The sequence below is a fragment of the Lithobates pipiens genome, unplaced genomic scaffold (assembly GCF_037356315.1).
Source record: "Lithobates pipiens isolate NorthernLeopardFrog02 unplaced genomic scaffold, aLitPip1_a1.2 Scaffold_8, whole genome shotgun sequence".
NCBI classification, from domain to species: domain Eukaryota; kingdom Metazoa; phylum Chordata; class Amphibia; order Anura; family Ranidae; genus Lithobates; species Lithobates pipiens.
This window is the reverse complement of record NW_027507903.1, coordinates 490,527,616-490,541,377: the sequence shown is the minus strand read 5'-3', so window position 1 is coordinate 490,541,377 and position 13,762 is coordinate 490,527,616. Positions and strand designations below refer to the sequence as shown.

General features: G+C 46.9%; 1 protein-coding gene across 1 annotated transcript in view; it reads left to right on the top strand.

Annotated features, from left to right (window-relative positions):
- Window positions 1-13,762, top strand: part of LOC143960443 (uncharacterized) — a 98,125-nt gene that overhangs the window by 24,254 nt on the left and 60,109 nt on the right. Inside the window, exon 3 of the mRNA XM_077469065.1 lies at window positions 6,397-6,526. Coding sequence (XP_077325191.1) covers window positions 6,397-6,526 — 130 coding nt within the window. The remainder of the gene's footprint in view (window positions 1-6,396; window positions 6,527-13,762) is intronic.

Below are 13,762 nucleotides of genomic sequence, written 5' to 3'. Positions count from 1 at the left end.
GTCCCCCTCCGTTCTGCTGTCCCCCTCTGTTCTGCTGCCCCCCTCCGTTCTTGTGGTGATTATTCTGTTAGTTTGACAAATTAACTTATTTTGTTTTTGTAAACTGGCACTTTACAATAAATGTTGTACTGTATTTTCTGTGAAATATATATGCATATGAGCGTATCATTTTTTAATTTTTTTTTGGTGGGGGAGTGGATCTTGGGTGGGAGTTCCCACACTTTTTTCCCCAGGACTTGACCCCTGACTGAAGGTAAGGGCTAATGGCAGACAAATGTATTCATCACCAAGCTGGGGAAGCCAAAGGTAGAAACTGAAGTCAACTCTGGAGTGAGACAGATAGTATACACCCACCTTTAAGTAGTACTAGATAGGGTCAAGGGCAACTGCAGCATAACCGCTCACGCACATATACTGTGGCAGAAGGGCACGTACAGGCAGAATCACGTACTTGTATGTTGCCCTTTAAGAGGGGCTTGCTTGCGTGCACGTGCCTGCCGTGAGCTCCGTGAGTGTGATCGCGGATACTCGCGATCGTCTCACAGAGAGAAAGAACGGGGAAAGGCTAATGTAAACAAGCATTTCCCCATTCTGCCTACTGACACTGATCACCGCTCCCTGTAATCAGGAGCGGTGATCATTGTCGTGTCACACACAGCCCCTCCCCCCAGACAGTTATGCCCCATACACACGGTCGGATTTTCAGACGGAAAATGTGCAATCGGATCATGTTGTTGAAACATCCGACCGTGTGTGCCCTCCATCTGGCTTTTTCCGATGCACAAAATTTGAGAGCAGGATCTAAAATTTTCCGACAACAAAATCCGATCGCATAAATTCCGATTGTGTGTAGACAATTCCAATGGACAAAGAGACACGCATGCTCAGAATAAACTAAGAGACGAAAGCTATTGGCTCCTGGCCCGTTTATACTCCCGACGTATGTGTTGTACGTCACCTCGTTCAGAACGATCGGATTTTCCAACAACTTTGTGAGACCATGTGAATGCAACACAAATTTCGGACAAAATCCGGCGGAAAAAATCAGACGGATTTTGTGGTCAGAATGTCCGACCGTGTGTATGGGGCATAAGAATCACTCCCTAGGACACACTTAACCCCTACAGCGCCACCTAGTGATTAACCCCTTCACTGGCAGTTACATTTACACAGTAATCAGTGCATTTTTAATTGCACTGATCGCTGTATAAATGTGAATGGTCCCAAAATTGCACCAAAAGTGTCTGATCTGTCTGCCATAATGTCGCAGTCAGTATAAAAATAGCTGATCACCGCTATTACCAGTAAAATAAAATGATTAATAAAAATGCCATAAAACTATCCCCTATTTTGTAGACACTATAACTTTTGCGCAAACCAATCAATAAACGCTTATTGTGATTTTTTTTTAACAAAAATATGTAGAAGAATACGCATTGGCCTAAACTGAGGAAAAAAAAAATTTTTATATATTTTTTGGGGGTATTTATTATAGCAAAAAGTAAAAAATAATGCCTTTTTTTCAAAATTGTCGTTTTTTTTTTGTTTATAGCAAAACAAAAAAATTAGCACTAACCCCCCAAGGAGCTGCTGGTTTTATTCAGGCTTACCGTTACCTCACCTGCTCGCCTCATCATCTTAGGGGAGTCCCGTGGAAAGTAGCCCAAATGATGATAGATCAGACACGTGGTCCTTTTTGAAGATTTATTTAGGGGTAATACCAAAGAAAGACATAAGACATAGTCCTTCAATAGAGGGTTAATAGGGGGAGTTCAGGCACCTAGTAATTGCGGCTTAGAGGTATTCGTCAGATCCAGAGGACAAACCGCTCCACAGAATGGATCCAGCAGTCACCGGATAGGCCCCTCTCACCTGACATAGCAGCCGATGAGATGGCAAACAAAGTCTCTGCTACAGACTTGTTAATTGAACTTAATGGTTTTGAGAGTAGATGCACAACAAAGTCTCTGCCACAGACTTGTTAACTGAACTTAGAGATTTTTGAGAGTTTTTAGGAAGAACTACCATACAGTACCAGATTCTTTCAGCTGACCCGACGATACTGTAAGGATATTGATCCAGGTTGCGTCCTCTAACTGAGTTTCCAGGCTCCTCCAGAGACACCAGCCTTGCGCTCGGTCCTCCACTGGAAAAGTCCTCCCCTGGATCCTCCAGCTTTTCCGCAGCCGAAACAGCACAGGACCACCCCTGGATCAGTAGGCCCCAAGACATTCTTGGGTCTACACTCTCAGTTGCGAAGCCTCGGGCCAGCAAGACCATACGACACAGACCCCAGGCCAGGAGGGCCCTGGGGTTGGGATCACGGACCCTGGAAAACGAACCAAAAAAAATGGTGTCAGTGCCTTAATTACCCTCTCCCAGAATGCACAGCAGGGAAACCACACCCACTGAACCATTTCAGAGCAAGAGGTGGCATTCAATGCATCCAGCCTGCTGCTGTTCCACACCCACCGACGGTGACAGCAACACCTACAGTCAGGTGAGAATTAGTGCAATCCAGTTGGACTGGTGCAGAAACCAGAACTTTAATGCCCCGTACACACGAGAGGACTTATGTCCGACAGACTTCCAAAGGAGTTCCGCCGGAGTTTTCGGCCGAACGGACTTGGCCACACACGATCACACTAAACTCCGACGGATTCGAACGTGATGCCGTACGACCTGACTCGAATAAGGAAGTTCATAGCCAGTAGCCAATAGCTGCCCTAGAGTCGGTTTTAGTCCGTCGGAGTAGCATACACACGAGCGGAGTTTTCGAAGGGGACCGGGTCCGGCGGAGTTCCTTCGGGAAAATTTGAAGCATGCTTCATTTCTAAAGTCCGTCAGACTTTGGCGAATCAAAAGTCCGTTGCAGCCCACACACGATCGGATAGTCTGACGGACTCGGTCCTTCGGACTTTGGATGTTGAAAAGTCCGCTCGTGTGTACGGGGCATTAGAGAAATTAGTCTGAGCCAAACTACAGCTTCAGACAATTAAATTTGAAAAAAAACAATAGTGTCTGCTCATCAAGAGCAGGGCGCTACAGAAATAGAAAACCGCAGAGGTGATAAAATACCACCAACCAAATGGCCGGGGCTTAAGTGAATAACCATGCCACAATATGCCGCCCTCAGTCACAATAAGAAGACTCTTGTACCACTGATGTTTAATGTACATATCAAGTTCTTACACCGACACTTACATCAACATCGTAGAACTAACTAAAGAGAACAAATATGCAGGACAAATCATCAGACATACAGTGAATTACATTTAAAACAAACATGACTTGAAACTAATAGCTAGACAGAAATACAGTGGTGTGAAAAAGTGTTTGCCCCCTTCCTCATTTCCTGTTCCTTTGCATGTTTGTCACACTTAAGTGTTTCGGAACATCAAACCAATTTAAACAATAGTCAAGGACAACACAAGTAAACACAAAATGCAATTTGTAAATGAAGGTGTTTATTATTAAAGGTGAAAAAAAATCCAAACCATCATGGCCCTGTGTGAAAAAGTGATTGCCCCCTAAACCTAATAACTGGTTGGGCCACCCTTAGCAGCAACAACTGCAACCAAGCGTTTGCGATAACGTGCAATGAGGCTTTTACAGCGTCCTGGAGGAATTTTGGCCCACTCATCTTTGCAGAATTGTCCTAATTCAGTTACATTAGAGGGTTTTCGAGCATGAACGGCCTTTTTAAGGTCATACCACAACATCTCAATAGGATTCAGGTCAGGACTTTGGCTAGGCCCCTACAAAGTCTTCATTTTGTTTTTCTTCAGCCATTCGGTGGTGGACTTGCTGGTGTGTTTAGGATCATTGTCCTGCTGCAGAACCCAAGTTCGTTTCAGCTTGAGTACACGAACAGATGGTCGGACATTCTCCTTCAGGATCTCTTGGTAGACAGCAGAATTCATAGTTCCTTTTATCACGGCAAGTCTTCCAGGTCCTGAAGCAGCAAAACAGCCCCAGACCATCACACTACCACCACCATATTTTACTGTTGGTATAATGTTCTTTTTATGAAATGCAGTGTTCCTTCTACGCCAGATATACTTGGACACACACCTTCCAAAGAGTTCCACTTTTGTCTCATCGGTCCACAGAATGTTGTCCCAAAAGTCTTGGGGATCATCAAGATGTGTTGTGGAGAAATTGAGACGAGCTTTGATGTTCTTTTTGCTCAGCAGTGGTTTTCTCCTTGGAACTCTGCCATGCAGGCCATTTTTGCCCAGTCTTTTCCTGATGGTGGAGGCATGAACGCTGACCTTAACTGAGGCAAGTGAGGCCTGCAGTTCCTTGGATGTTGTTGTGGGGTCTTTTGTGACCTCTTGGATGAGTCGTCGCTGCGCTCTTGGGGTAATTTTGGGCGGCCGGCCACTCCTGGGAAGGTTCACCACTGTTCCATGTCTTCGCCATTTGTGGATAATGGCTCTCACTGTGGTTCGCTGGATTCCCAAAGCTTTGGAAATGGCTTTATAACCCTTTCCAGACTGATAGATCTCAATTACTTTCTTTCTCAATTGTTCCTGAATTTCTTTGGGTCTCGGCATGATGTGTAGCTTTTAAGGATCTTCTGGTGGACCTTACTGTGTCAAGCAGCTCCTATTTAAGTGATGCCTTGATTGTGAACAGGTGTGGCAATAATCAGGCCTGGGTGTGGCTAGAGAAATTGAACTCAGGTGTGGACAACCACAGTTATAGTATGTTTTAACAAGGGGGGCAATCACTTTTTCACACAGGGCCATGATGGTTTGGATTTTTTTTCACCTTTAATAATAAACACCTTCATTTACAAATTGCATTTTGTGTTTACTTGTGTTGTCCTTGACTATTGTTTAAATTGGTTTGATGTTCCGAAACACTTAAGTGTGACAAACATGCAAAGGAACAGGAAATGAGGAAGGGGGCAAACACTTTTTCACACCACTGTAAATCTACATACCACTTTTGCCTGCTTGAAAGCACTGTTCTCCTTTCAGTTCAGCAAGAAGAAAAAAAAGGAAGTTAGCATGTAATAATGCATGATGGGGAAAAAAATGATCAAGGAAGCACACATACGCCATCTAGAGGAAATTAACATAATAGTCACAGAAATATTGTGTTTGCCTGTACACAGAGTGTTGAATTGTGTCCTGCAGATGGCAAGAGTGAATGTGACACTGTAATGCTAAGCCTTTCACCCAAATGCAGGAGGAGTGATGGAGCAAGCTGCCTGTGATTGGGGACTGGCTCTAGGTCTGGTCCAAGCATGCTGGTTCGAAGGTTCAGGGAATGACCAAACCAAAAACGTGTTTGACCGAGCTGAACCGATGCAGTGGGAAGTGAAACATTTAGCAGCAGTATTACTACCCCCTACTGTAGGACTGACTGTGTCTGCCCAGTGCTAGTTTTAGAATTATTGCAGGCACAGACCTAAAGCCGGGTATACACCGGCTGAATGTCGGGAGACAATGGGCGGTAAAAACAAAACAAAAAAAACTACAGACATTCGGGCCCATGCTGGAAAACCAGCAGATGACCGACTCCCGATCAGCGCTCTTCGCAGAACTAACCTTGCATTAGTGTGTACCAGGCTTATGGAAAGCCAGCATTGATCAGTCACAAACATTGGAGAGAGTTTTGAAGAGAGCCACCACCTTATTAGAAGATCCTGTCAGTGTGGGTTGCTTCTTGAAGCCTTAAGTTTCCTAGTTCAATATACAGAGTCAACTTACCCTGTCCTGCCATTACTGTCAATCCACAGAATTATGACAGTGCTGAAAATCTAGAGAAGGGGTCTTCATACTTTCTAAACAAAGGGACAGTTTACTGTCCTTCAGAATTTAGGGGGGCCTGTGGCCAAGGAGAATAAGAACATTTTCTGGCATCAGTGGGAGTAAACAGTGCTCTATATTTGGTATTAGGGGCAGAAATAGTGCCCTATTGATGATGTCAGTGGCAGGAATTAAGCCCCATTTTTGTTGTCAGAGGGAAGAATAATGTCTCATATCAGTGTCCCAGGGACTGGATAAAGGCAATCAAGGGGCCCATGATCTAGAGGGTAGAATCATTTACTGTCTTGTTAAATCTTTTGGTATCTCTGTGCCATAGGTCCTAGTTCAGTTCCTGTCTACACTAGAGCTTCATGTTTCCACCCACCTCGGTGTGTTTACAATTCTCCAGCAATCTCTGCACTATAATATCATTTAAGAGTCCAGCAAGCAGAGTAAGACCCCCATGCTATGACCACAGCAGGTTAAAGGACCCAGAAACCTAACACAGTAATCTCACCACTGAGGAGACAACATAAACGGTTAATTGATTTGACTTTCCAACAAATATTATCTATGGGTGGTCTGACCCTTAAATATGTGTTTAATACTGGATTGTGTGTTGTCTTGGTTCTAGGGATATCGAGCCAGTCACTTTGAGCACGTTGCCCAAATGAGCATGTTTGATGACATGTCAAGGCTCTTCCGGATCCCACCAAAGATTTGTTTGTTCAAGATATCTGCCAAAGAAGACCCAGAATCCTCAGGTAAAGTTCTTCTTCAACAGTGAACAGTAAGCTAAATGGTAATGCCACATGGGATTAAAATCACTAGCCATTAATTAATAAGACTATGCTATGCTGTAAACTACCCAAGTAGCATGCATAAGCTATTAATCTCGCATGATCATATTTCAGTTGTGTGCAGAACTACTTCTTACTAGGGATGAGCCGAACACCCCCCGGTTCAGTTCGCACCAGAACTTGCGAACGACCCCCGCGTTCGGTACGAACGTTAGAACCCCATTGAAGTCTATGGGACTCGAACGTTCGAATTGGAAAGTGCTAATTTTAACGGCTAATATGCAAGATAGTGTCCTAAAAAGGGTTTGGGGACCTGCCTCCTGCCTCAGGGGACATGGGTCACTGCAAAAAAAAGTTTTAAAAACTGCCGTTTTGGCGGGAGCACTGATTTTAATGACGATTAAAGTGAAAAAAAAAAGTGAAATATTCCTTTAAATATGGTGCCTGGGGGGTGTCTGTAGTATGCCTGTGAAGTGCCACATGTTTCCCGTGTTTAGAACAGTCCCTGCACAAAATGACATTAAACGGAAATAACACCATTTAAAACTGCTTGCGGTTTTAATGTTATATCTGGTTCCTGCAATATGGTTGAAAATCATTGAGAAACATGGCATGGGTAGCCCTCCCTGCCCATTACCAGCCTATTTGGGTCTTGTACGCATATTAAGGGGAACTCCGTACCCATATTAAAAAAAGGAAATGCGTGTGGCCCCCAGGCCCTATATACTCAGAACAGCAGTATACAGGCGGTGCAAACAAGACAGGGACTGTGTTAAGTTGAATCTGTTTGTCATTTTCAACCGGTACATTTTTAAAGTGTAGCTCCAGTCAAAAAAACTATCTTTAAGCTTTTTGGAAAACATAGGGAAGGGTTATCACCCCTGTATAATTTGTTTTGTCGTCCATCTTTTTTCATCTCACTTGCTGCTGTCTCCTTGCGTTTGCAAGTAGGAGATTTATTATTATTATTATTATTATTATTATATTATAGCGGTATGTACTGGGTACAGAGCACGCAGACAGCACGCACTATCTCCTAACACTACTGACTGCAAGCTCTATTATTAACCACTTGTTAGCCCAATGTTTGCATAAAGTGAAAGATGAAGTTATGCTGAGTAAATAGATATCAAACATGTCACTCTTCAAAATTGCACATGCCCGTGGAATGGCGCCAAACGTCGCTACTTAAAAAATCCCCATAGGCGACGCTTTAATTTTTTTTTTACTGGTTACATGTTTTGAGTTGCAGAGGAGGTCTAGGACTAGAATTATTGCTCTCGCTCTAACATTCTCGGCGATACCTCACATGTGTGGCACATGCGAGCACATGGGGACATGGGCGCTTTAATTTTAATTTTTATTTTTTATTGTTCATTTTACTTTATTTATGTTAGTTTGACATTTTTTTTCCCCAAAAATATATTTTTGATCACTTTTATTCCTATTACAAGAAATGTAAACATCCCTTGTAATAGGAATATGGGGTGACAGGTCCTCTTTACAGTGAAATCTGGGGGGTCAATATGACCCCACATCTCACCTCTAGGCTGGGAAGCCTGAAATAAAAAATAGAAAAAAAGATTCTGGCTTTGATCGTACTGGCGAGTTGGTAGAAGCACCGGAGGGTGGTGAGGGGTGGGGGGCGTCTATGGCTGGGTATTTCAGGGTATCACCGAGTATGGCTGGGTATCTCTGAGTATGGCTGGGTATGGCAATTTATGGCAGGGTATTACAGAGTATTGGCGGGGTATTGGCGGGGTACTACAGAGTAATAGCAGGGTACTGCAGAGTATTGGGGGGTACTACAGAGTAATGGCAGGGTACTGCAGAGTATTGGGGGTACTGCAGAGTAATGGCGGGTACTGCAGAGTATTGGGGGGTACTGCAGAGTAATGGGGGTTACTGCAGAGTAATGGGGGGTACTGCAGAGTAATGGCAGGGTACTGCACTGCAGAGTAATGGCGGGGTACTGCAGAGTAATGGCAGGGCACTGCAGAGTATGCACTGGTATTGCAGAGTATTGGCAGGGAATTGAGGGGTTAAATTCGGTGAGCAGCGATGTGGGCACTGCAGATGCAGCCCACATCGCTGCTGACACCGATCTCTTTCCCCTCCGCTGTACCGATCGGTACAGAGAGGGGAGGGAGGAACAGGCGTCATAACATGACGCCGGTTTGTTTCCAAGTGATCACTCCGTCATTTGACGGAGCAATCACGTGGTAAACGGCCGCTATGAGCGGCCGTTTACCGTGATCCGTGATGCGACCCGGCGGTCACGGATGCTCTCGAGTGCGCACACCTCGGGGCACGCGAGAGCAGAATTCTGGGAGGCCGTTAATTAACGGCCTCTCAGAGTTAAACAACCCCCCTGAAGCCGTTAATCGGCAATGGGCAGTTGTTAAGTGGTTAAAGCTAGATCACTAGCTATATAGGTGAGGTGAATATAGTGGTGTATACTGCAGTCAGGGCACAGACAACAACCACTACACAGCAGCAAGATAGGAAATCAGCCAAAAACGATTGGTGTGTACTGTGTTGAAGGTACACAGAACACCCACTGCTTCAGATGCTAAGTAACACACTACACGAAGCCGCCTCAAAGGCGGCCTTGTATAGTGTGGGGCGTGCACTACACAGCCTGAGCTATGATTGGCCACAGGCAGGATGCCTGTGGCCAATCATGGCTCTCCTCGCTGCCGGCGCTGCGATTGGCCAAGCATGCGGGGTCACAGTGCATGCTTGGCCAATCATGGGGCAGCAATGCACTGCGCCACCGCAGTGCATTGTGGTCCGCGCGCGCGTCACTCGAATTTTGACGCGAACGGCCCAAACGTTCGGAATTCGCCGAACGGCCGAACAGCCAATGTTCGAGTCGAACGTACGTTCGACTCGAACACGAAGCTCATCCCTACTTCTTACTATCTGTGTAGCTCACACCACAGGCAGTGACTTATTCTTTGTCTTCAGCAACCAATTATTGGCAACTCTCATAGAGTTTTGGGGCTATAAAATATTACTTGTGCACAGCTCCAGGCTAATGGGTTGGTATGGTCAGCAGTTTTAAAAAATCTTGGTGTGTCAATTCCAGAAATTAGTTCACTTTAAATGTTCATTTATTGTTGCTAAAGCATTGCTATGGTGTCCAAAGCCCAACGCCACAAAGCTCACCCCTCATCCAGATGATGTACCTCTAAGTTACAGGTCCATGACAGCCTGGACTCACAGGACTTGGGTTGAAATATATTGGGTGTCATTCAACCAGGAAAACCAGCGACAGTAAAAGGAGGGAGTGGTGAGCCCCAGAGAGGGAATAAGTATTGCAGCAAAAGCTTATTTTATTAATCACTGGTGTGCAATTTATTTATTATATTTGTTTCTGTAGTAGAGTTGGGCTTTAATTACGGATTTGCTGTAGCAGGAGCAATCATAGGTAATGCACCAGGGCTAAAGCAAAATATAAAGAGGAGACAGGAGCCTGTCAGAATATCAAAACATAGAAAAATGATCATTACAGGTATATCTGGATGGGGGAAGAGTTCTTTCCTAAAGTGTATTTAAACCCGTGAACAAAAATGTAATCTATTGCAGCTTACTAGTCCTTATTAGGGATGAGCTTCGTGTTCGAGTCGAACATACGTTCGACTCGAACATTGGCTGTTCGCCCGTTTGGCAAATTCCGAACTTTATGGGCCGTTTGCGCCAAATTCGTGTGGCGCTCACGGCCCACAATGCACTGCGTCATCGCAGTGCATTGCTGGCTCATGATTGGCCAAGCATGCACTGTGACCCCGCATGGTTGGCCAATCACAGCGCCAGCAGCGAGGAGAGCCATGATTGGCCACAGGCAGGCTGTGTAGTACACGCCCCACACTATATAAGGCCGCCAGCGCGGCGGCCTTGTGTAGTGTGTTGGCGTCTGAAGCAGTTAGTGGGTGTTCTGTGTACCTTCAACACAGTATACACCGATCGTTATCGGCCGATTTTCGATCTTGCTGTTGTGTAGTGGTTGTTGTCTGCGTGCCCTGACCGCAGTATACACCGCTATATTCACCTCACCTATATAGCTGGTGATCTATCTTTTATAATAGAGCTTGCAGTCAGTAGTGTTAGGAGCTTGTGCGTGCTGTCTGCGTGCTCTGTACCCAGTACACACTGCTATATCCACCTACATAGCTCTTCTCTATTTGAGCCCACTTGCCATCTGCAGGAGTTATTGGAAGTTGTGTGTGCCTCCAGCACAGCACAGTATACATCTGTATATACCCCTTTATCTCTGGTGTTCTATAATAAAGGCATCTGCAGGAGTTAGTGGGTGTTTTGTGCCTCCAGCACAATATACACCTGTATCTACCCTTTATTGCTGTTCTCTAATAGAGCCATCTGCAGGGCTTAGTGGGTGTTGTGTGACTCCATTACAGTATACCCCTTTATCTCTGGTGTTCTATAATAAAGGCATCTGCAGGAGTTAGTGGGTGTTGTGTGACTCCAGCACAATATACACCTGTATCTACCCTTTATTGCTGTTCTCTAATATAGCCATCTGCAGGGCTTAGTGAGTGTTGTGTGACTCCATTACAGTATACCCCTTTATCTCTGGTGTTCTATAATAAAGGCATCAACAGGAGTTAGTGGGTGTTGTGTGCCTCCAGCACAATATACACTACCCAACTGCTGTTTTACCCAACTCCCTTCAGGCCATTACCATGTCTGGAAGGCCAGCAAGGAGAGGCAGACAGGCACGAGCCGATAAGAGGGCAAGCAGGCTCTGTGTCTAGAGACAACAGTGCTGGTCGTGGACGCGGTGCATTGTCATCAGCACGTGGCCATGGGACACGCTTGTCCTTCTTTTCGGCAGCTGGACATGTTGAACCGCAACATGCCAACGACTTGGTAGAGTGGATGACCAAGCCCTCTTCATCCTCCTCATCCTCTCTCACCCAGTCTCAGGGTACTAGCAAAGCAGCTGCCAACGCATCGTCTTCCCTCCTCTCAATGTCATCATCAGTGACTCCTTCCCTAGACCCACCACGTCCTCCTGAGGAGTCTCCTGAACTCTTTGAGCACAGTGTTGGGTACATGCTCCAGGAGGATGCCCAGTGTTTTGTAGGCTCTGATGATGACACTCAGCTAGAGGAAGGCAGTAGCGTGAATGCAGAGAGAGGGGATGCTCAAGAAGGACAGCAATCTGGCAGTCATGTTCCACAAGCTGCAGCATATTGCCAGGTTTGCTACAGTGATGAAGAGGGAGGGGATGATGAGGGCACTGACTCCACGTGGGTGCCTAGTAGGAGAGAGGAGGAGGAGGAGGAGGCACATGTCCAACGAGGCAGGATGCCCTCCGGGGGCCAGCTTAGGGGCAGCACACCGACTGAATCACACCGCAGAGCTCCGCCTGTGCAGGGCGCTGCCTCTGCGCGTTATTCTAAAAGTACTTTGGTGTGGGCCTTTTTTGAGACGAGTGCATCAGATCGCACCACTGCTATTTGCAACATATGTCTCAAGTGTATCTCGAGTGGCCAAAACATCAGCCGCTTGGGCACCACATGCTTGACCAGACATATGTTGACCTGCCATGCAGCTCGTTGGCAAGCGTACCTCAAAGACCCACACCAAAGAACAAAGCTCTCCTTGCTCCTCATCAGCTGGCATCTCCAACCCCACTAGACCTTCAGTCCTCTCTGAAACCTGTTCTGAGAGGAATGAAGGTGTAGAATTAGGTGTGTCACAGCCAAGTGCTTCCGGGCACTCTGCTAGCAGTACACCCATGTCCGATTATACCAGGCAAATGTCCCTGCCCCAGCTGCTGGACCAGCGAAATAAGTTCACTCCCAGCCATCCACATGCCCAGCGGTTGAATGCTAGCTTGGCTAAATTGCTAGCACTTCAACTGCTGCCTTTTCAGTTGGTAGACTCGGCCCCCTTCCGTGAGTTTGTACAATCTGCGGTTCCTCAGTGGCAGGTCCCCAAACGCCACTTTTTCTCACGGAAGGCGATTCCGGCTCTCTACCGGCATGTGGAAGGCAATGTCCTTGCCTCGCTGGACAGGGTGGTCAGTGGTAAGGTGCATATTACCGCTGACTCATGGTCCAGCAGGCATGGACAGGGACGTTACCTGTCTTTCACGGCCCATTGGGTCACTCTTCTGGCAGCTGGGAAGGATGCAGGACAAGGTGCAGTAGTGTTGGAGGTTGTTCCGCCACCACGCCTCCAAAATGCTACTATTGGTTGTGACACACCTCTCTCCTCCACCCCCTCCTCTTCTTCTTCCTCCATGGCCTCTTCCAGTGCTCTGTCCTCAGAACCAGCGGTGCTCCGTAGGCATTCCAGGGGCTACGCAAGTACGCAGGCAAAACGATGCCATGCCGTGCTTGCGCTGGTTTGTTTGGGGGACAGGAGCCACACTGGGGCGGATATTTTGTCAGCTCTGCAGGGGCAGGCCGAGAGGTGGTTGACACCATGCCAGCTTAAGCCAGGAATGGTGGTTTGAGACAAGGGCACCAACCTCCTCTCCGCCCTCCGACAGGGACAACTGACCCATGTGCCCTGTGTAGCTCACGTCCTTAACCTGGTGGTGCAGCGGTTCTTGGGCAGGTACCCCGGCTTACAGGATGTCCTGAAACAGGCCAGGAAAGTCTGTGTGCATTTCCACTGATCATTTAATGCCTGTGCTTGGCTGGCTGAGCTCCAAAAGGAGTTGAACCTGCCCAAGAACCGCCTTATATGTGACATGCCCACCAGGTGGAACTCAACGTTGGCCATGCTGCAGCGGCTGCACACGCAGCAGAGGGCCATCAATGAGTACCTGTGCGACTACGGCACCAGGACAGGGTCAGGGGAGCTTAGTTTTTTCTCACCACGCCAGTGGGGCATGATCAGGGATGCATGCACTGTCCTGTCACCGTTTGAGGAGGCCACAAGGATGGTGAGCAGTGACAGTGCATGCATCCGTGACACTGTACCTCTTGTCCAACTCTTGGAGCATACGCTGCGTGGAATAATGGACAGGGCACTTGAGGCAGAACAGAGGCAGGAAGAGGAGGACTTTCTTGCCTCTCAAGGCCCCCTTTATCCAGACAGTGTTCCTGCTGTGCCACCCATCACACAGGAAGAGAACGAGGAGGAGGAAGAGGAGGAGGAGGATGATTGTGTCAGCATGGAGGTGGAGGCTGGCACTCAGCATCAGCAGCAGCAGTCTTG